The 23,630-nt window shown below is 42.8% G+C and overlaps 2 protein-coding genes and 1 long non-coding RNA gene across 6 annotated transcripts in view; all 3 read right to left on the reverse strand.

Moving 5' to 3' along the window:
• LOC119122231 (TLE family member 5-like) overlaps window positions 1-5,351 on the reverse strand; it is a 56,636-nt gene extending 51,285 nt beyond the window's left edge. The window contains exons 1-2 of one of the 3 annotated variants that reach the window (XM_037250515.1): window positions 5,010-5,351; window positions 4,601-4,656 (exon numbers count right to left, since the gene is read on the reverse strand). In XM_037250515.1, coding sequence (XP_037106410.1) covers window positions 4,601-4,627 — 27 coding nt within the window. In that variant the 5' untranslated portion in view covers window positions 4,628-4,656; window positions 5,010-5,351. Of the gene's footprint in view, window positions 1-4,600 lie in introns of all 3 variants that reach the window. The other 2 variants (XM_037250518.1, XM_037250517.1) reach the window with 2 other exon arrangements.
• Window positions 5,352-7,286: 1,935 nt separating this feature from the next.
• Window positions 7,287-19,873, reverse strand: LOC119122297 (guanine nucleotide-binding protein subunit alpha-11). 2 transcript variants are annotated; one of them, XM_037250626.1, is made up of 7 exons: window positions 19,738-19,873; window positions 14,111-14,295; window positions 13,880-14,034; window positions 12,974-13,102; window positions 10,393-10,522; window positions 10,171-10,324; window positions 7,287-9,786 (listed from the first exon to the last, which is right to left on the reverse strand). In XM_037250626.1, the coding sequence occupies exons 1-7, from the start codon at window positions 19,871-19,873 to the stop codon at window positions 9,596-9,598; spliced, it is 1,080 nt and encodes a 359-aa protein (XP_037106521.1). In that variant the 3' UTR covers window positions 7,287-9,595. The 2 variants fall into 2 exon arrangements, with proteins under 2 accessions (XP_037106521.1, XP_037106522.1); XM_037250627.1 differs by lacking the exon at window positions 12,974-13,102 and adding an exon at window positions 12,394-12,522 and having other exon boundaries at window positions 9,596-9,786.
• A 2,128-nt stretch (window positions 19,874-22,001) lies between these two features.
• Window positions 22,002-23,628, reverse strand: LOC119122298. Its single transcript, XR_005097831.1, has 2 exons — window positions 22,650-23,628; window positions 22,002-22,378 (listed from the first exon to the last, which is right to left on the reverse strand). It is a non-coding gene; the product is annotated as an uncharacterized LOC119122298 (long non-coding RNA).
• Between the last annotated feature and the right edge of the window lie 2 nt (window positions 23,629-23,630).

Here is a 23,630-nt window from a genome sequence, read left to right on the forward strand (position 1 = left end):
ATTAGCGCGCGCACACATAAGGAGAGTACCAGCAGGATACATTGGGAAACATCCTCCTCAATATAAATCCTGCCTAAGGGTAGTGGGATCGTATTTCCTGGAGCACTGTGCCTGGCTGTTTACATCTCACTTGGTGCGTGTGTGTGTGTGTGTTTTCGGAGCCTGACTAATAATGACTGGATGTTATCTCACTCCCACTCTTTAAAGATCCACGCAAAGTGACTAATAGTTGCCCGTGTGGTGTTTACGAGATTCGAGGCTGTTTTGCGGAGCGCCATAGCAACGATTCGGTCAAGGACGACTTGACTGCGTTCGACAAAAGACTCCAGCGTGGGGGTGGACGATAATAATATTTGTGGAAATTTACCAGTTGTATTCCAACTAAATGAACGGCAATGATGTGAATCCACATTTCTGGAATTTTTTTTTTTTTTTTAATTGAATTTAATTTCTTCACACTTTGGGCTCCCTGTCCATTGGTACGCAGTTCGAAAACCAAGTGCAGTGTGAAAAGGTCTTTCTGCCTTTGGTACTCCGTCTGAAGTTGATAAAAGTGGCGTCTCAAAAACGCACTAAATCGGGCACTCCAGTGTAAATCCATCGAAAGAATAGTTCCAGTGATGTACAAGTAGCAATATTGTAGCTTTGTTCAAGAACCTGGGTCAACGCAGCTGCTTCGAGTATGTGTGTATTTATGTGTGTGTGTGTGTTTAGGCTGAGGTAAAGGATTGTGTCTTTAGCCGCTCTGGACAGGGGCTTTGGAGCGCAGAGAGAGCCTAATCCTGTTTGGGCCAGGAATTTGATTTTGATTATTATCTCTCACGGACCGAGCCAAGGCTTAGCCCAATCCCCCCCCCCTCCCGCCTACCATCACCCTCCTCCCCTCACACCTCCCCTTGCAGCCTGACAGAGTTGACCTCGTTAAGATGCTTTAAAGAGGATTATTCTACTTTTATCACTTGGAGTGAGGTGCCCTTGCAAACACAGACTTGGCAAGGCTCGGCTCCCAGCTCGGCGCAACTATCTTGACCCCCGCATGCAAGGCCAGCCAAGCATGCGGTAAAAACACACACAAACATGACACTCGTGGCATGCTGCCCTGGAGACACGGATGCACAAAAAATGCGCGCACACACACACACTGAAGTGACAATGTGGCTGTGGGGAGGCATTTAATAGCACAACCTACAAACACACACACGAAGAAAGAGTGCAGAGATTGCAAAACCAAGGGAAATGGGCAATTTGTCAAGAGAGAGGCGGGGTGGGGGGGGGGGCACGACCAGGCCGACGGTTTGGAGAGTATGTCTGAGATTAAAGCCAGACATGTGGGGTGTTGGAGTGGGGGGGGGGGGGCGCTAGGGGTTAAGATTACACCCCGTATACTTGGGCAGATGATTGATGTCTGCTTGTAAAAAGCAAGGTTATTACTCGCAACAACCCACAGGGGAGGGAAAGCAAAAGATTAATTCGCAAAGTTTCTAGCAAAGTGGTGATAGGCCGATTCTTGTACACTAATAACTTTGGATAATGAGCCACATGCTGCTTCACCAAAGACATCGTTCACATGATGCAGCTTCGACTTCATTCCGGATCACACGAAGAGAGGAAGTACACAAACAAACAAAGTGGTGTTATCGTCGGGGATGAAGCAACACTGTTCCACTCGGGGACGAACAAACAGAGCAACTAATTCTCTTGTCTGCCGCGATGCTGTATGGCCTTGTGTTCTTGAGGTCTAAGAGGGGCTCCGGCGGGGTTGAAGCCAGCTGGGCCAATCAAGCAACCCCTGTAGAGAGCTTTTTGTTCCTGCCCAGAGCACCGTTCTGCACCGGTGAAGGGTTAGCGTGACGCACCGTTGCCGCCAATCTAGCTTGCCGCGCTCCCCGCAGGCAACAAGCTGCTGAATACTGATGCAGCAAATACGCACTCAACAAGCGCAACGCAAATGAGAAGTCTTTTAAATTCAGGACCATTTATATTCCGTGAATACATAGGCTGTCAATTTCTTAGGAATTTGTTCAATCTTCCTCCACATCAACATGCAGATGGATGCAGCGCACACCTTCACATTGTTAGACAGCAAGAATTTCTGCTTTTATATACGAGTCGCGATTGTTATATATTAGAGTTGCAACGATTAATCGAGAACTTTCCTTTGACTGCAATGAACGATTATTAAAAAAATCTCTCTTTCTGCTACATCTCCTGCGCCACAATTTAGACCTGCTCCAAGATAGTCTAAGGTTTAACCTACTTTCATCACTAAATTGTCAGATGAGCCCCGGGTGTGTTAAGAAAACATCATTGGTCCAGCCAGAACACTCAGCCTGTCTACAAAACTCGCGCTCCGAGTGTTTCTGAATCCATTCATGGGTATGTTTTAGCTCTAATTGAGTCCGGGGCGGGGACGCCCCTCCCATTCAAGCCATCCTTGACAAAAATCAACATCACCTGTGACCCGTGTCGCCAACTTGGCGAGTCAAAAGCAAGCCACCCCCCCCACCCCACTAGTGGGTGGGGAGGTGCACGTTTGTCATGCTAATCAGCTGGCCTAACCTTAATGACCCAGACATCTGCTGGTCCGTGTGTGTGTCAAGCACCCCCCAACCCACATTCAATCCCCCCCCCCAACATACAAAAAGAAGATAAGACCCTTGAGGCTGCTAAGAATGTGTGCCTGCGTGTGTGTGCGTCCTTGCAAGAATTATCAACAAGAGTCTATTTCTATTCACCGCAAATAAACACAACTCGGGTTTTGCACGCACACACACTGCACACAAATGTGATGGGGAGGATTTGAGGAAGAGTGGTGGGGGTTATTTAATGGGCGAGACAGGGGACCCCCGGGATTGAGACTCCCTTCAACACACACACACAGCCAGAGGTTTTAGAGGAAAGGCTGGAGGCTGCTCTGTTAATTCAAGTAGGATTCATAATGCCCCTGACCCTCCCACCACTACACCAGACCTGTGCGTGTGTGTGCACACGTGCATGTGTGAGCATGAATCTTTTTATACTCGTGTGGCACAAGATTGGTCTTTGTGTGCACGTTTTTGCCCTGAGTCAAGACAAATGCTCAGACAACAAAGTCGTCACACCTCCGCACGGGTCAGGGAGTACAAAATAGGGATTTTAGCCTAGCTAGTATCGATAATATACCAACTGGGACCAAAGGGCCGGCGGCGAAGAAAAGGGCAGTGCGGGGTTTGAGTGTCTATCCCCAAATACAACAAAAGCACGATTGAAATAGGGTTGAACGTTTTTTTTCCACTTGACTTGCATGCCACAAGCAGCTTTGTTGAATCTGCATTAGGATTAATCAAGTCAAAAAAAAAAAAGACAACAATATGCCAAATGCTATCAAGTGGGTCAGGCATCAAAAGAGGCTTTTTCCATCGCCGCCACTATTAATCCAATGAACTGTGCCCGTAACCTGCGACTAGAGCGGATTACTAAACTAATTCATTGAAGAAGAAAAAAAAAAAAGAGGATTGGCATTTTGTGACTTCTTCCATGATGACACATCACCTTTTTTGATACATGCCTTAAATTAAAAGTCACAAAAAGCTAAAGCTAAATAGTAGCTAATGGCTGGACAAAAAAAAAAAGACAAAGAAAAAGCTAATTGACATTTCTTCCCCCGCAAATGTCAGTGTAGATGCCAGAGATTCATAAAAAGGGAATAAAATGATGCCCGTGAGAAAGGCTGACTTATCTTGACACGCTTATCTATACGAATGTCACAGATGTAGCTCATCTACAAGCCCGGTGACAGCAAAGGTGGCAGCACGCCGTGGCGCCAACGGGGAAGCTAACAGGTGCTTTGAGGGCCAATAGCAAATTTGAATTGACTCGAAAATGTGCTTCATTCCTGGCTCTCATTTATAATCATGTGACTCAAATAGTCAAATGGGTGACTTTAAGATTGACCTTTTGACATTACTTATTTTTATGTAGAGTTGACATAGTTTGGATTGGACTGGCGGATGTTTTGCCTTTTATGCAAAGTTGATGATGGGTTGTAATGTCACAATTTGCTGATCGGTCATTGATCGGACCCTCAAAATAAATCCAGGGATGTTCTCTGCTGCCATTGTTAAGAATCCAAGATTTCGCTGCATTTACAGTCGTTTTTTTGTGCAATTTTCCCCCAATATTTTTAATTTGAGGGTCTAATAGTCTGCAATGGACATAACACGTATAATTTTGGAATGTCTAAATGAGCACATGATGGGATTTGAATCCAAGATGTGCTGAGCAGGAACACACCATGCCACCTGCTTTCAAACAATTGATCCCAATGTCAAATTTTCATTTTCAACTCCAACAATATAGCACAGGCCCACTTATGCTTGGCCAATGGTTGAGCGCATGCTGTGGACTGAGTCTTTGTTACCATGGCAACGCAAAATTTCGGGCTCCCAATTACTATAAAATACATTTGAATAAAATAACATGCACATGCATTTTAACACACACACACACACTCAACAGCTTTTTTGGGGGAATATGTTTGGTTAAACATTTGATTATATAAGAACAATATTGAGCATTGCTGACAAAGTTCACCACAAATGTAAAAAAGAAATTGACTTACTGAGTGTCTTGATTGTGGAAACATCATGTCAGTCCCTTGTTGTTGTCTTTTCGCCCCTAAATCCAAAAAAGCTCTGTGTTGATATTGTTCCTTTGTGCCTCCCCCCCAAAAAATACTTCCAAGTGGAGCTGTCCAGCGTCAAGCTCACAGCTACCTAACGAAACCCCCCCGCCCCCCCACTCTCTAAAACGCAATCACCCTAACTGAAATAAAAATCCAAATTATGCCTTTGGTTTGGACTTGACGCCGTGGTTGGAGCTAACCAGCGAGCATCTAAGCTAAGCTAGCTGTAATTCTTCCTCCTCCAAAAGCTGTCACTCAAAAATGATACCTCGCTCGGTAGAACATTTGGAATGACGCTTTTACACTCACTCAGCGTCAGCTTTAATAATAATAATAATAATCATACCCAAAAAGCAGCTATCTTGGAAAACGAACCAGGTCAAACAAGTTTGCTGGATGAAAAACGTGTGTGGGGGGGGGGAATGCCAAAATGTCTGCTGGTTAGTTCAATCTCGTTTTTTACGTCCCAACTCGCGAGAGGAAAACAACCCACAAAACACAGCAGCACTGGGTGGGTCGCTAAAAAATAATAAAAATAAAACGCTGCCAACTTTCAGGAAAAAAGCTTTTAAAAAAGTCGCATTGTCTTTCCTTGCGAAGTCGAATCTTGAGCGTCTGTCTTCTCCAAACCACGACGAGCTTCGCTGTGACTGCACGCCCCTCATAGAACTACACAGGCTAGTTCAGCCGGGAGAAGCACAGACCTACAAGCACAGACCTATAACACAAAGCTATAGCAGCAAGATGCTTTTGCGCATGTCTGAGAAAATGGCGCCACTCTGTGGACATATAAGGGAATTGATCAAAAAAAGAAGTCCGATTATATTTTTTAATTAGTTGTGCTGATTCGATATGCTAATTCTTAATTACAAAATACTATCAGCAACTATAGGATATAATTTATATTATTATTTTATATTATCTTAATTATTATTAATTAATTAATTATTAATATTGAAAAATGACATGAATGGAATCGGAAGGTGCATGTGAGGACATGAAAAGGAGGCAAAGAAGTACATGTAGAATATAGGAATATTTTTTATTCCAATTGAAACATTGAAAAGGAGAAGGTTATGAAAGTTGTTTTTCATGTTAAAATGAGGTTCAGGCAACAGTGGTTGAAATGTAAAACAAAAAAAATATGGCTAAAATACTGTAAATCAATAAGCACAACCCTTCCCATGAGAGCATGGCTAGCAGACCCTGCCAATCACATGCAGTTAAAAACAGCAGATCAATCATCTTAAATAAAGAATAAAACTGTTAATTAGTCACATATTTAGTGTTTATTTATTTTTAAAAAGTGGACCACGAAAGTTCATGGGCCCTCATCCCTCCCCCCCACCCCATCTCTCATGACATTGGCACTTAAGTATTAAGTCAAAAGTTTGGCTTTACAAAGAAAGGGCATTGGCACACTCATGGTACAAAATTTACATTTGGTATATTTAAAAAAAAAAAAAAAAAAAAAAAATACATTACTTTCAATTTGTACACCACTACATAGTTATTGAAAAACAAAGGGAAAAAAAATGTGAAGTGGTTGCAAAATATACACGTGGTTAAGTGTGTCTGCCTTACAAAAATGATCAGAGCTGAACGTGACAGTTACAAGAAAGGAAGCTGTAGCAAAAACAAAAAATGAACGCGAGTATCAAGTCATTTCAGTGCTCTGACCCATGGAGACGACACGATCCAATCAAGAAAGGTGGGGGCAGCAGATTCATTCGTTTCAAGAACTAGATGGCCATGAACAGTACCTTGACGTTTCAATCAATACAAGCTGTTTAGCTAGGAGCGTAACGGCACAATGCTTTCATATTTACCAATACGGGACAATTTGGGTACGGCACGCGAGCCTACCACCAATATGGAACACAGTAGATCAGTGAAAGAATGAATACAGACTGTGAACAAACAGTGCAGCTCAGTCTCTGGCCAGTGAGATGCTTCTGGCAGTATGTTAAATTTGTTCACCAATTGAGCCCCATTTCTGTACTTTTTGTGACATTTTTGGTCATGTGCTGAGATTTTTCCACTCAAGCAATTTCATTTAATTGGTCCCAAAATAATCGATTACAAATCAAATCTATTCCAGCTAAAAGTGACAGGCAGAACAATTCACTAGCACCGTATACCATCATTATTCCAGTATATATTTTTCATTTGGTGGCGTGCCAACACGCTTTAATTTAATGTAGCCTTGGCTCAATATAGGTTGGGGAAACATTGCTATGCAAAATGAGGGACACCTCAGTTTGAGCAAAAATAACGGCGATGTAAAAAGTGACGAGGAAAGGGGGAGTCAAGATGCTTGCTTTTGTCTTGTTTATAAAAAAAAAAAAAAAAAAAAAAAAAAAAAAAAAAAAAAAAGGCAAATGTGAAGAAAACAAAAAGCCATCAGGAATATCACATATAGGCATCTGTGGTTTAGACGCCACCACCCCTCCCACCACCACCTCAAAAATCAAAGCCGCTAATAGTAGCCCTTGTGACGACAAGGTGACAACTCACCTGAATTCTATATTAAGAACCATAGCGCAGGGCTTCCTCAACTGGATCAACCCAAGAGCCAAATATGAAAGGTGCTTCTTCATCGCCCGCCTGCCCGCTCAATAAAATACATCACTGCCAAATACTGTACACGGAACCAGAGCAGGAAACTCATGACCAAGAATCAAAAAGCCCTTTGCCGGGAAACTACGCGCGAGAAAATATCTGAGCCCAGCCAGCATCAGTTTTGGGGGAACCCTGCTCTAGAGAAAGAGTAAGAACATCAACAGACACACACGATATGAGATCGGTAGCAACAGTCGACAACTTCGGCTTTCAAATTACAAAAAAGGACAATTCAAGAATGCTCCAACAGTAAATATTCAACCAACCACTAGATGTGTTTTGGATTTTTTTTTTTGTCTTTTGTTACAATTTTTGCATAAAGCGTGAACCCGAAAATAGAGCCAATGCTGCCGTTCCACCGTTTTTTTTTTTTTAAAAAGACGTCAGAAAGATAAAACACGTCTTTGCCGTTAAAATAGCTTGGATATCTTACAGCAGTAAAAAAGCCAGTCTCCTTGTTTGAGCATGACAGAGAGGAGACCCCACAGATCCAGGACGCATAGAGGAAGGGGGGGGAAGAAAAAAACAAACACTTCGGAGTAGTTCATCAAATGTGCCAGTTGAATAGAAAAAAAAAAAACCTGACGCAATGCGGTTGAATGAGAAGCAAAAAATGGGGAGGTCGCTTCCACGATTGGAACAAAAGAAAGCCACTCGCATGTCAAAGGGCAAGCAAAGTCAAAAATGTTCTTAGCAATATTATCGTCTATGCTCCCTTACTCATCTGAAAACGTTTTCCGATTAATAATAAGTTGGTGGAATATGAATTCAACACAAATCTAGAGTCATGGGGCAGACATCTTGCCTTGTAGCACCGCTTGCTATCGACTGAAAATGACATTACAGTTCCCAAAAGCTCAGCTTGACAACGTCATGTGACCAAGAACAGAAAACCGGTGACCTGAAAATAGTAATCTGAATTTTTTTTTTTTTAGCCTGTTGAAAATGCACATTTGGTAGGCACGTTTATCTTAAGTGGCGTGACGTCTCGGGAATTCCCACAGTACCTTAACATTTGGGTCGGACTTATAATTGTTTTGCTTTTTTTCCTTCAACCAACTCGTCCTAGAGTTAATTCGATTGCTTATTTATATTTTAAGCTGGTATACAAGCATGAAGATTTGCACAATATTCCACAAATATATTGTTGTCTATTTATGCCAGTGACATATAGCGACAAGCACAACAATGTAATGCTTTACTATTAGACGGCAGAAGAGACAATTAACCTACGTAACCTTTCATACAACAGAATACAAGCTTTTGTGCTCATCACATCAGTTAATGTACTTTTCGTGACATTTTTCTTTGGCGGTATGCTGTGCGCTTTTCTAACGTACAATAAAGGTTGGGAAACTGCACTTGAAGGAGAGAGAAAAAAAAAAAGCTAGATTCCAATTTGAGTCAGTGTGTGTTTCGTGGAATCGGTATAATAACGTAGAACTCCAATTAATCAATTCCAAGCAACATCTAAAGTCCTCGCCCTTGAGATTAATAGGAAACCACAATTTACGGAAATACACAGAAGCGACTACTCCCCCCTACTCTCTCCGGCGGTTCTCCTAAATTTGACACATCTCAAGAGCCAGAGAACTGCATGGCGGACCGGATCCCAAGTCCTGCACTCAAGAAATACTGGCGATAGACTGGATTTCTATTTACACCAAAAACACAAAAAAAAAAGGGAAAATGTGGTGTCAATTTGGCAAAGCGACAGTGGAGTGATTTGCAGTCAACTGAGTGGTAGTGCTGTCTTCTTAAAGGGGTGTTAACACTTCAAACGCCGAGGGGGCAGTGTGTGTATGTGTATGTGTGTGTGTGTGTGTCTGTGTCTGTGTGTGGCGGGTTACAATCCTTCCGAGTGTAGCCGCTGTAATTACAAAGTAGGCAAAAAGTAGATAAGTCATCAATGTGTAAGCAAAAGTATTTACATTCAACAGAGTGTGTGCACTCTGAATTGGAGCTTTTTCTTTTTTGAAACATTGACAGATTTATTCCTCACAACGAGCACACGGTCGTCGTGTCCAGCATGCACGGCGTACGCAACTAGGGAGAGGAGCCCTTTAAAGCGTTACGCGTTTGACGTGGGCCACCCCGCCACACGCAAGCACTGCCGATAATTTCAAAAGGTTCAACTATGGATTCGCGGGCACTGTTAGGAGCCCCAAAAAAAGAGAGATAGCGAGTGTGGAGCGAAACCGATGACTGTGTTCCATGCAGACGTGTGTGTGTGTGTTTGCGGAAGTGGATAATAAAATGTGTGTGTGTATGTGTTGCGCTCTCTCCTCTCTCTTTGTGTCACACAGCACTTCACACCAAGTTGTACTCTTTGAGGTTGAGCTGCAGGATGGTGTCTTTGACGGCGGCAAAGACGAAGCGGATGTTCTCCGTGTCGGTGGCGCACGTGAAGTGCGAGTAGATGATCTTGTCGCTGTCCGGGTTCAAGTCCACAAACATCTTCAGGATGAACTCGCGGCCTGCCAGTGGGTCGCGCTGAGGGCCTGGCAGGGAAAAACTAAATGTTATCAATTCAGACATATGGGGCAGGGGTTCAAAAACTTTTGACTGAACTGGAGAAAGATCTTTCCAAGGAACCACAAGGAAACTTGCACCTCTAAATTCCAGATATGTTCAATTCATTCCTTTGAAGCTCCATTAAAAAAATAGGATTGAAATACAGGGGCCATTGTGTTGTAGTTCCCCCTTTAGCCACAAGGTGGCAGTATATGATAATAAATTTATCTTTTCAGGGATACAAAAACTTGTTCTATTCTTCTAGCTTTTATTTTAATAAAACCAAAAATGGCAGGTAACTGAAATGAGGAAAACGACATCTGTCCACAACTAAACAGCCAACATGACCATGAAATGGAAGAAAGCAGTACCGTCAAATTCCGGGAAGTAGTCCACCAGGTGAGAATACATGATCTTCTCCTCCAGCAGGTCCCTCTTGTTGAGGAAGAGGATGACGGAGGAGTTCTGAAACCAAGGATATGTGATGATGGTTCTGAACAGCGCTTTGCTCTCCTCCATGCGGTTCTGAAAAATGTGAGCACATAAAAACGTCACACGGCTGGTGTCGCTCAGGCATGCAAAATGTCTCTCACCTCGTTGTCCGACTCCACCAGCACTTGGTCGTACTCGCTGAGCGCCACCAGAAACATGATGGAGGTGACGTTCTCAAAGCAGTGGATCCACTTCCTCCTCTCCGAACGCTGGCCACCGACGTCCACCATCCTGAATGGGACGCGCCAAACAAACAGCGGAGAGCAATATGAACAAAGTTTCCATGCAGGTAACGGATTTTCATAGTAAAGAGGCATGCGTTGATCAAACTATGAAGGGTGTCAATCAAAGGAAACATGAAGTGAGTGAATTGAATTTAAACACGGCAAAGGTGACAGAGAGGAATGTGCTTTTCATGCAGGAAATAAAGAGTTGCAAAAGGACATCTATCGATTTGGGCCATCATCATGTTAATATCACATACAACGAGGCAAAAAGTAATTTAAAAAAAAATCACCCCAAAAATATTTGACCAATTTGTTTCTTCCATTTCTTGTTTCTCCATAATCATGTAAATATCACATAAAACAAGGCAACATTTTTTTTTTAAATGGTTCTCTGTACAATCACCCCAAAAATATTTTACCAATTTGTTTCTTCCATTTTTTGTTCATTTTAATGCCAGGTACAACTAAGTACTACAATTAACATGACAAAATATAGAACATGTTTAAGTTTAATTGTATTCCCATTGATTTAGCTTACTATCAAGAAACCTAATTCTGTTATTATTTTCGTCCAAATTTCTTTCCTTCAGAAATTTAAAAATGAACAAAACAAGGGAAGTCTAATAATTTTCTTCTGTGACACGTTTCCGAGAAGCGCTTCACATCTGTGTCACAGTGGGAATAAAAACATCTGACGGCGGAACTGCAACCAAAACGGAACCGGATGGTGGATCATTTAACACCGAACAGGTAAAAAAGCTCGATGACAACATAAAGGGCAAATCAATGAGAACCAGCAAAGGCAAACTGGCAGCCTCTCGAGAACGAGTGACCCACTTTCACCGTGGACTCTCTGCTTCTTTGCTGGATGAGCAAAAAAGAAATAATGACATTCTCAAAGCCAATTAAAAGTGCAGGAAGTACGACTGTTTATGAAAGGCTGCCTTGTTAGCGTTGGGGGCGGGTCGTCATCCGAGTATACAACATGTGCTTGTTCCTTACTATCGGGCATTGCGGCTGACACGCTCCGCATTAACGCAACTCAACGATCATGCGCTTCAGTGAAAACAGACACACACCTAAAGCAGCGCCTCCCGAGAGCATGTTTGTATTTTTGGCCTGTTCGCTAAACGCGAAAGCCATTGAGAGCGTGAAGTGAGTCACCGGCAGCGGCAGCCGGGCCGAGCGGAGCCTCTCAGCTTCTTCGCTGCTGCCGAGCGGCCGGGAAGCTCTCGAGTGCGACCACATTGCGGTTATTTCCAGCCTTGCCAAGCGTAGGAGGAGGCTGGCATGATGGCTTCCTATCGATTTGCACTCGACTGTAATCACTCTTGCTTGTTCGCTACGTCCATTTTGAGGTTCTCGCTTTTTCTTGCAGGAGAAGGGATTGGAAGCTGGACCGGTTGTGGGCTAAATCTTGAAAGGATGTAGCACGAGGGGGAAAAAAATGGCTCTCGTGTAAAAATTGCGCATCTTGGGGATATTTAGGAAACACAAAATACAGCTGGGTCTCAATAAATCAGAATATTGCGACTTTTGTGTACACAATACGGTGGTACCTTGATTTACGAGTGCCCCGACAGACGAGCTTTTTTAAGAGCCGTTGCTTCATCCATTCTTTTTTTGCTCCCAGACACAAACACCAGAGACCTGCTGTTGTCATGACCCAAGGTAATTCTTAAGTTCTGAGCTTCGTCAAGGACTAAATTGAACTCGTAAGTCAAGGTGCCAGCGTATATGGACAAGTGTCATGGGCTTGCTTGGAGGAGATACGTTAGGCATGCTTTTAGGTGGAACGGAACATGCCGCTCGGACATCACACGGGAAACACGGGCTGGCTGAAGTTAGTCAAAGCAGTGCAATTCTTTTGTCTACCTGAAGATGATGCTTTGCAAGTCGAAAGGGTATTCTATGATCCCAGTGGTTGGGATTCGAACCCTAAGCACATCCTGTTGGGTGGGTAGATAGGAAGATTCAGCGATACGATCCAGATCGCTAAGATAGCTGGAGACAGGATGGAGAGCGGAAGGCGAGACAGAGAGAGGAAAGAGAAAGTGTGGCATAAGAGCAGATACAGCACACAAACCCTCCAAAAAAAAAGCCAGTGGATCAGTTCACATGTCACCAAAGGAAACATTCCCGAGCACCGTCAGGCGATTAGATGAAATTTGGTGCTCCAAAGAAATTTTTTTTTGCGTCATCCGTGATGGCGGCTCCCAAAGACAGGATTCCACTTCTTGCGTGACGCTTTTACTTGTGTCCAACTTGAGCAATTTGCGACACAACACGCCAACTTCCTAACACGGACTGTAGACCTGGACCGTAGTCTTTTGGGAGGTCACCATCAGGGATGCATTGACGTGCAGCCCAAAGCTAGCTCATGGCGATAGCGGCGTCGGCGGCTCGCAACCGGGCCGACCGGAGACGTCGTGGGCGGCACTCGGGCCACCAGTACCTGAAGATTATATTCTCCAGGTCAAAGGGGTACTCAATGATGCCGGTGGTTGGCACTCGAACCCGCAGCACATCCTGCTGGGTGGGCACGTACCCCGACGTCGCTATTCGTTCTAAATCGCTAAGGTAGCTGTGAAGGGAGGAACATGTGACATCGTGGATACGGACTCATCACGCACGACATCAGGTACACCTCCAATGTCAATACAGACTTTTTTTCTTTTTTAAATTTAGTTTCAAGTATCATTCGGACAGACATCAGGACCTCAATAGATTCTAAAGGTGTACGTCATGTTGTGGCAGGTGAGTGTCATGCAACAGTCCAAAACATTACATTTTAACGATGGGACAGGTCGTTTATAGAGCATTTAAAAAGTGTGCAAATAATATTATAAAATAAATATTATATTATTAATATATCATAAAATAAAATTATAATATTTATAAAATGCAAACTTATACAAACCAATGCTGGAAAGGGATTTTTGTTCATATCTTAAAAGAAAACTAAACCCAAGTCTTCCAAACTTTGTTATATTTTCAAAGTGCATAGTGTCTTCATCTGACACACTTAACTATTTATTCTAGCAAAAACATGTAAAACATCACATTTACTAGCCTACGGCGGCCGCCATCTTTTCACCTTTTTCACTCTCGCGATTTGCAAGACTGACGTGTATGAGCTCTTCCAACAGTACGTAAAGATAATATATCAATCACACCGCCATTGATCAAAATTGTATAATACGTCAATCATCATAGCTATGGTGGCTAGCGGCGAGGCCTGCCTTGTTTGGACAGGAGCTGGCACATTCAATGTATTCTTCCAAAATAATCCATTAGTTCCCTTTTAAGCCTTGGACGCACATGTTCCGCGAGTGGATGGTTTTATAAGAGGCAGACGTACTATTTGGTGGAGTCCGAGAGCTGGTACTCTCTCCTGCGGTCGTAGGCCTCCTGGATGCCAGGGTCAGCCCACAGCATCTTGATGGCACCGATGTACGGCTGATCGAACGACGTCACCATCTCCACGTCCACCTCGCGCACCAGCTGCGCGTTGTTCTGAGAGGCAAACAGCATTTTAGTCAGTACGGGACTTTTGATTTGGATCCATCAGCAAAATGAAGGTGGGACATACTTTGTTCTGTTCGAACTTGTACGGTATCTTGAGTGTTTCGGTGGCACGGATCATGGACTGCATGGACGTGAAGATGTTCTGGTAGACCAGTTTGGTGAAGCCCTTCTTGTCCTCATCGGTGTAGCCCGAGCCGTGGATGATTCGCATTTGCTTGATAAAAGTGCTCTTGCCGCTCTCGCCGGTACCTGATGAAGAAGAGTACCACAACCACTCAAACAACAATACGATCTATGATGGTATTTCTGAGGACAAGAGCAAACTCAAGTATAAAACGGCAAAGAACGACTGGTTAGCGACTGGTTGCTAAGTGGCTAACCGTTAGCCGCTCTGTGTTCAATTAAGTTGGAGCCATAAGCAGCGCATGTATGAATGTGCGCAGGCTATATTACGCTAAGCTAACTTTTTTTGGTGATTATAAACATGCTGTTATGGTACATTCATTTGATTTTGCAGAAGGCACATTACATCTTCTTTTTCAAGTGTGAAAAGGATCCCAAACTGGACATTCTGTCTTTCACAGACTTGTGCTGGCGCAACGCCATCGCGCCGACTTATTTCCACGTGTAGTGTGGCATCCGTTTGCAGTGTGGTAAAATGAGAATTGGAAGCTTCAATGGAGTGCTTTGGCTTCAAATTCTTCCATTTTGTTGAATTGTCACAGCCTAAGCAGTCATTTATTAATGCTGCCATAGACATCGCATCCACAATCAATTGATAACACAATTGATAACAGTACATGAAGAAGAAGAAAAAATCGTCAAAATGCTGTCACACTTAAGCTCGACTAAACATAACATGAATTTCGTGTGTGTGCGCGCGCGCAGGTGTGAAATGGCTTCCAAACAAAAGCTCCATACATACATTGTGTATTCATAACTTTTCATTCCAATTCACCAGAGAAAAGTGAAGATTAAGTAGGCCAACCAAAGTAGGTTTGCCCGTAAAAGCATGTGTGTAGATAATAAGAACGAGAGTAACAATCAATATTTGTTTGGGCTCTCACATGGCCTGAAACAAGCGTGGGATCACCCGTGCTTGCAGCTCTGTGTACGTATGCGCTTCTGTTTTAAGACTACTTTTGACCCCGCTGAACCAAACCGGTAGGCGGGAGGAGAGTAACACGTATATCATTTATCCACAGAACAGACTCCAGGTAGAGTCGGTGTGCTATATTCGGTCGAGACAGCCCGAGTTGCAATAAAACAAAGTCACTTAGCAACGTGATTCAGTTTGCAAGCTGTGTCACAAAAGTATTTTGAATTTCAGAGTATAATTTGAATTTCACGATTGACAACACCTCGAGCTTGCTTGTCTGGCAGCTCCATCTCCAACCAAAAACCATAAAAGTGAAATCTCTTGCAGGCATGTCGAGCTCCGTTCAACAGATCTCATTGTTCCTGCGTGCGAGTGGAAAAGCCAGCGGAAGCATTTCTCACGGCCAGGCTACTGTACATTCGCTGGAGCTACTCCTTAGGGTTCATGCTAGTTCCCATGGCAACCACAGCTCCGGACTCATAAATACATGGCAGACAACATTGGATGATAGGCTTCGTCATGTCTCCATGGAGCCAAGGCAAACATGCAAGCTTTTTTTTTTTTGGGCCATCTCCATATTTTGCACGGAGGTCAAAAAGTGTTACGTACATGATAACGGACTCATTCATGAAGAGCATTATGTCACGACACGGACAATGCGCTCTACTGTATGCTATCGGTACATCCGCGCAGTACTCGGCAGAACTGAGTACACTAGACTACAAGCGCTTTCTCGGAAAAAACAACGTACAACCTCCCCTTCATGGACAAATGATTTCTATGGGATCATTTTCAATAAGATGTTTATGTAAAGTCGGCCAAAATGTCAGCTCCTTGCCTGAGGGCAGCAAATCTGATGACTTCAGTTGAGAAAGCGTCTAAGAAAAATTAAATTCACAGGCATGTTTTGTTCCACTTTATAAAACGTATATAAAAAACAGGCAAAAATGAGGCTCTCGATTTATGCTGCTGTGAAAAATCAAAAGCTACTGTAGCTAATATGAACAAACAGCAACGTAATCAAATTGAAAATATCCAGCAGAGTAAATCCACACGGGGAGCTTAACATTCCCACCAACTCTTGTACTAATTATTCAGCCAATGAACTAAGCATTAACTCGCAGGAAAAGAAAACCTCGAAACGGATCCCGGGGTGAGTGGGCAAGGCTAACTGGAGGGCAAAACTCCAAAACATTTTGCTTCGGATTTACATGAAGATCAATAACCAGGAGCACGGCGTGAGAGATCCACGTTGAAAAGTAAAGAGAGTGGCGAGGGAGGAGGTGCGAAAATGTGTCAAAAATGGTGCCTTGAGTAAATGATTCCCTAACACCCCCCGCCCCCCCAAGCACATCAAACAGGAAGCCATATCCACTCCAGTTCGGCGCTAGCTAGCAATGTCGACTGGGGGCTTTTCTCACTGTACAGGAACCAAATGGCTGTCAAGTGGCCCATTTCGCTTGCGGGAACCTTTCCAGTGACACTTTTAGGAAGTGAACTTGCCTGAAGGAATCCAGGCTTAGCCACCACATGGAAAAAAAAAAAAAAAAAAAAAAGGCGAGCATTTTAGACTAAAAAAAGTGCTTTTCAGGCAGGCTTGAGCCTCCAGGCCAGTCACAAGTGTGCAAGGATCATCCAGCAGCAACTCATTAACTTTGCTCTAACAAAAAAATGCCTTTTTTATTTACATTAAATATTTACATGAAGCACGCCTATTTATTTTCCTTAGTCCCTATTGACAAGAATCATATATTCATGTAATCATATGTCGTGACATAGTATTGACGTAATGTCAAATTGAAGTCTGCAGGATGTTATAAAAAAAAGGTTGTTAAAAAAAAAAATCCAATCCGCAACTACAACTTTTGAAAATACAAAAAAAAAAAAATATTTACAGTATCAGATTTTGTTAAAAAAAAAACTGTGCATGGATTAGGAGGAGGGTTTGAGTGAGAAAATTAATTTCCCAAGTTACCGTGGCCAAGAACAAGAGAGAAGCTTTTCCACCCCCAAATGTCTTCCCACCAAGCGGGGCGGTAAGACAGCAGAGACGAAACCTTAAGGGACAAATGGAAGAAGAGGAAATGGAGAACTGTGGCCACCGAATTGAAGAGTGAAGTAAGAACAAACTGATTAAGGCTGTGATAATAAAACAGACCCCCCAAAAAATATTATATTGAAGTGCAACAATTGACAAATTAAATCGCAACGTTTTTAATAATCCATTTAGTTTTAGTCTTGTCAAAATCTGTTCAAATCCTCAGAATTTCATCTTCAAAAAATATTCTCAAATTTCTGCAGTCTTCCAACAAAGTAGTGCAATTACCTTGGTATTCTTTTTCCCCCAGATAAGACATCTGTGTAAAAACGTCTCGAGAGTGTGCGAATGGCGAGAGCGCAGCACAGGCTGCAGTTTTGACAAAAATTCCTTGCATACTTTTCCTTCTTGAGAACTTACAATTAAATTACGTATCCCATTTTGCTTGCCGTTTAATCCAAATGCCTCACAAATGTCCCCATCCGACATCTCTCCAACAAGCAACAACTTCAATCAAGTGCCACTTTGAAGGTACAATTGAATTTGAAACTTGAGAAAAAGTCTACACACCCCTGTTCAAACTGCAGGTTTTTGTGACATTTAAAATAATAATAAATCAGACCAAGATACATTTCTGTTTTCCCCCAATAATCTAACCTTAAACTTTGAGAGGGGAAGAAAATTATACTTAGATGTGGTTGCACAAGTGTGCACACCCTCTTAAAACTGGAATGTGCCTGTGTTCAGCTTTAATTTATCACATTCAAACGCATGCTAAAAGGGAGTCAGCACATTCCTGCCAACATTTAATGTGCCTCCGACTATTCCAAAATAAATCTTAGCTATTCCAGTACAATTTTTCTTCACTGGTTTTTTCTTTGTAGTATATTTGGGAAATTTGGATACTGTTCGCTGAACCTAAGGATAAACATTTTGACTGTAATTCTAAATAAAACTGCTCATGACTAAAAGAGAACAGTGCAAAATAGCGAGTTCTTTTACCAAATATTCAGGATTCTGCTAGTAAGAAAAAAAAAAAAAGGTCCAAAAACAACTAGTAGAACACCTGGAATTTATTTGAGGTTGGTCAGAGGCGCTTTAAATGGTGGCAGGTGTGGGCTGACTCCCATTGAGCGCATTCGTTGTTTTCTATGTTAAAGATTCATGTTAACTGGGAGAACTGGCAGCGAACAAACATGACTTTTGAATTTAGTTCATTTTGAACAAAACCACATCTCAATAGTTCAGTGGTTTATTTTATTGATTTTTTTATGTCAACTGAGTCATGGAGGTTAGAGGTCATTAGAACGATGGGAAAACGTTTGTAAATGATTAATCGTGGTCTTGTTTTAATCACACAAACTTGACATTTGAAGAGAGGTTTGTCAACATTTTATGACCACTGTAGATAAAAGCACTAGCCATGGAGGCTAGCGGTCTCGCAGTCTGACACATATCTGCTGAAAGTCAGGGTGTGTCAATACGAGTTTGCTCAACCAACAAAGCTGCCAGACAAATAGTGCAAGGCTACAAACACGTACCTTATTCCCAAGGTGTGAAATGACTTTTTGGCGGAATGCAAAAAGTAGGGCAGTGCAATTAATGGAAATTAAGTTACGATGAATATTATCAGCAGCTTCTAATATTATATTGCAAGCTAACCTAGATACGTCATATGTCCTGAGCTTGCTGGAAGACTGAAAACCATCATGGGCATAGGTTGGCTTCATTCATCCGGCATGATTGAGCGTTGTTACAAAGTAAAATGTCAGCTCTTCCGACCTCTGTTGCATCCTCTGCGTGAGCACATGTTAGCAACTGAGCCCGTCTTTGTTCCTCCAACTTTAACAAGACAAAATGACAGCTAATTGAAGCCGACGAAGTGTGTTGCGTTTCATTAGCCTCTGCACATATTGATGCGTTTACAGTTCAAAGAAGACGTGACATTGGATGAATAGTTTTATACCACCCCCTTCCCCCCCATCCAGTCCAACTCTTTATATTGAATGTTAAAATGAATGTCGCTCAAGGCAATTCAAATTCTTCATTGCTATTACACACGTGAAAAGTGGAATGACAAGTTTTCATTGGGAACGTGTCTGGATTCAAAGGGTTACATTTGCTACCTTCAATTTACCAGAGGATTAGTCATCACACTTGAAATATATTTCCCCCCCCCCTTTAGTCAAGTGTAACAGACACCAACTCCAGTACTTTGTTGAAACTTTGGGAATTTTTAAGCAGTCACAGATGGCGAGAGGACAAATAACTGTACATGGTGCGCTCTGGGAAACCGGTGAATCAAAATGGCAAGACAGACCATAAAATGTCTTCTTGTAAAACTGCAGCAACTAGTTGACTTCATGTGGGGGTCAAGCAGCTGTTAGCGGTGTCACCACGACATACCACAGATTTGCACATTAACAAGCCAGTCAAAAGGGTGTCAATTTGACAAGTGGGTGCAATGTTTTGCATACCACAAGTTGGACTAACATAACATGAATACTGACCAGTTTGGATTCTCCGTTACAAGGTGTAGCATAATTATGCTTACCCAGCAGAAGTAGCTTCAGCTCCCTCCTGGCGTCTCGTTTGTCCCGCCGCAGTTGCTTCTCGATCTCCGAGTTGATCCGTTTGGACTCCTTCGCCTCTTCACTCAGGCAACAAGCCATCATGGAGTCAAGAGTCATCACCGCATGAGCCAGAAAAGCCCTGCCTGACGGACGAAGGGGGGTGGGGGTGGAGGTCGCGTAGGGCTCGGAAAAGGCTTTCCAAGCTCAAGTGTATGGAATCCCGTCCAGTCAAATGGGATTTCGCGACTTTCTTTGCTCGTTGTCGGTGACAAATATTTGACAGCGTAAGCCTTAAGTCGTATGCAAATTCGGAGTTTGCAAGGGGGGGGGGGGGGGGGGGGGGGAGATTTGCCAGAAGACTTTAAAGGGGGAAAACGACAAATTAGAAGCAGTAAAAGACCATTTTTATGGTAGAAAGAAAAAAAAAATCTAATTAAGGTGGTTAAGGTGTTAAAAATGAGATTCCCACTGTGCCAATACTGTTTTAATCATTCCCAGCGCCGCTGCTCAAGTCGTGGAAGTTTAACTACACCCACACACCCCGAAAAAAGCCTATTTTTATTAAACACTCGTGTCCCGGAGGCAGCGGGACACTGTTGAGCGCCCCTGCCACATTTGTCGGAGCCCTCCCGCGAGCCTAGCCGCCCCGACGCCGACACTTCACGCCCGCGCAGTGGTTGCAACCGCCGCCCGTCAGCCCGTCCATCTACCGCATGCACACGTCGACGAGCTCCGGATGCTAAACACTCGACTTGCACATTAGGGGGAAAAAAATAAAAAAGGAAAAAAAAATATTAGAGGTTAAGTTTTGCGGGAGTGGTGATGGCTAAATGGACGAGCTAAGCAGTTAGCGAGCTATGTTAGCTTGAGCTAGCCATCCCTGGAATTGCAGCAGGAAAAAAAAGCACAAGCAGCTGGGAGAAACTTCATTGCTTGGAAATGAGCTTTGTCCAAACGCTCTCTCCGGGGGCCCAAAAATGCCCTGTGTTGAATACTGAAAGTCAAATCAGGCAATTCATCGTTCCTGGTGTTTTTTTTTTCCTGGTTGGAATAGCGCCCCTCCTCGTCATCCACTCCTCTCCCGGTGACGTCACGAGTCATTTATCTGACTGACAGTCCTTTTGCGCGAATGGAAGGAAGAGAATACGGTAATATGAAGGCGGGACCTTTAGGGGTTAGGTTGACATAGCAAGGTTGTGTGAGAAGTCGCCTTCCTCCCTTCCTTTTTGGAGGCGTGTCAGCCCCCGGCCAGTGCTCACACAGCTGTTTCTTCTGGATGGTTACACTTTAAGCCTGACATCGCCTTGAAAGTGTTATAACAACATTGTAGGCACGCATGTCTCACAATTCTGGGGTCCCGAGTTCGAATCTCAGATGTAGTGTTTGCATATTGTTCCCGTGCCTATGAGGGTGTTCTTCAGGTACTTCCTCCAAGTTCCAGCATCCCAAAAATGTGCATGTAATTAAAGTTTCATTTGAAATTGAGGACTCCAAATTGTCCGTTGATTGTGTTCAACTTTGAGGTGTACACTCGGTTACACAGGTAACATGACAGGTAGTGTCAATATTTGAATTAGCTTTATTTTAGTGGCAAATGACAAGACGGAGACAAGTTGCCTCACCTTTCCAGTAAATGTGACGTTGCAATAAATAAATACAAAAAGATGTCATGTTTGCTATTCTAATATGGCAGGTGCTAAGTAAACTGAAATTCATGCATCTTCTGCTGAACTGGTTTTGAGTTAAGCTTTAACGACAACAATAAAAGTGTGCTGAAGTACGTGAGCAATAATAATAATAATAATAATAATGTACGTAATAGAAATAGAGCTATAGAGATAGATAGAAAGATTTTAACTTCTGAGTTATGTGAAGCAGTTGAGACAGTCACTTGGCTTTATACTGTATAGCAAAACAGATGGACGGACGGTCAAATTGGTTCTTTGTTGAGCCAACGCGACACCTTGTGGACATTTGTTGTAAATGCAATGACGCAACAGACACACCCTCTATGACGTCACACACTTCAACGCTCTAAACACAGTTATCTATCTCCAGTAGTCCCTCAAAGACAAATTTGGCCTAAATAATTAGTGAAAACACCAGAAAGTTGACCACTACTTTGGACATTTCATCCACGGCAGCAAAGTTTGAAGACACAGTGACATGAAACTCTCAGCAAGAGCATAGAATATGGAAATAGGAGACACTAACTTGAGAATTATTCAGTTTCTGTTATGTTGTATCAGGAGTTTGATGAGTCGCAATAAAGCAGTCCAGAGAAATCTGGCTGGAATGAATGAGTGTGAAGTTGAGAAAACTTCCAAGTCAGAAGGTTGTGATCTTAAAATAATGACAACTGAGTGGAGTGTAAGATGTCTTCTTTTATGAGTCCATTCAGTTTAATGATTGATCATGGCCCGTTTCCCACAGCAGCCAGCCCAGAGGGGCAAAGTCTCCTCTCTTAAGCTTTCTGTCGGACGGATGTAAAGCTTCATCAGTGACGATAAGGGAGGAGAGCCACCTGAATCACTGTCGGATCATTTACTGTACATTGAAGGTGAAACATGAGACACCTTCAACCCCGATGGATGCTGGGAGGTTGAGGCGGATCATTTCCTCCTATGGTCGAGACCACACCTTCTCACTGGCTTGCATTTTTCTATCCTTTATTTCTTTTTGACTTTATTTACTTTCTTTTTGCAGTTCCATGACAGCCACACCTTCATTTTCCGGGATGTGTACTGCTTTTCAAACATGTTTTTTTCTTCCTATTATATGCCATATTGGATCCCTTAAGGCCTTAGTGAATCTGTCAGTTTCATGAAGAAATTCAATCCGTTGCGCATGCACTTGACTTCCTTTTACTTCCATTCCTACACGTTTACCTCACCTCATTTCCATGGCAACCAAGAGCTCAGGTTATCTCCGTATGCACGAGACTACGAAAACCCGGACGGACCGGTCCTGCAGGCATAAAGAAGACAAAAGATTGACGTCTAAATAAGCAGACCAGCATTGCGAGGAGGGAGGCGTGATTCCGCATTGCTCTCAAAACATTGTGACAGATGAATCACGACAAAGACTCACAAATTGCATCATGATTCCTGCAAAGCTCAGAAAGTTTCCTCACATTTTAATAGAAGTTTGAAATAAACTAAATACAGTATGTGTTGCCCTAACATAACGAGTGACTTGACTTTTGATTTTCCAATCAGTTCATTTCATAAAAAGCAGCACTTAAAACACTGAAAATGAGTTCAAAAAATACTTCAATACGTTAAATGCCACCCCAACTTCAAGTTTACTGCCAAATAAAAAAATAAAGACAATTACACTTTGTGTATTTGGAACAACCACAATGCTTGGGCTTTCAGCAAGAGTCTAGATTTCCTGGCAATGGAAACTTTATCCATTCTTCCTCCCATGTTGAAAAAACATGCATGCTGGTTTAACTGTCTCTCTTCCCTTAGGTGTAAATGTAAGTGTGAATAGTTGTTTGTCTATAGTATGTGTGACTATCGCCTAAAGTCGGGATAGGGCTCCATAGGCCGCAGTTGTAAATAAGAACTTGTTCTTAATTGTTTGCCTGTGTAAATAAAGGTTCAATAAAATAAAAATATGACCAGCTCTAGAACTATAAAACAATTACTGCCAATCATCTTATAAGTCAACGGGAAAAGGTCAATGCAGTCACAAAGGGGGCCTCTAAATCATCTTTGTTTACATGTCAACTAATGGTTGGAAGTCAAGAAGTACAAATAGACTTTTAATAGGCCTACCTGTAGCGTTTTTTGGCACGGGCGACACCTGGCCTATAGGCATACCCAAGTCTGAATACTTTGACAGTCTTTTGTTATCGCTGTACAGTTTC

Source organism: Syngnathus acus, chromosome 4, assembly GCF_901709675.1.
Source record: "Syngnathus acus chromosome 4, fSynAcu1.2, whole genome shotgun sequence".
NCBI lineage: Eukaryota > Metazoa > Chordata > Actinopteri > Syngnathiformes > Syngnathidae > Syngnathus > Syngnathus acus.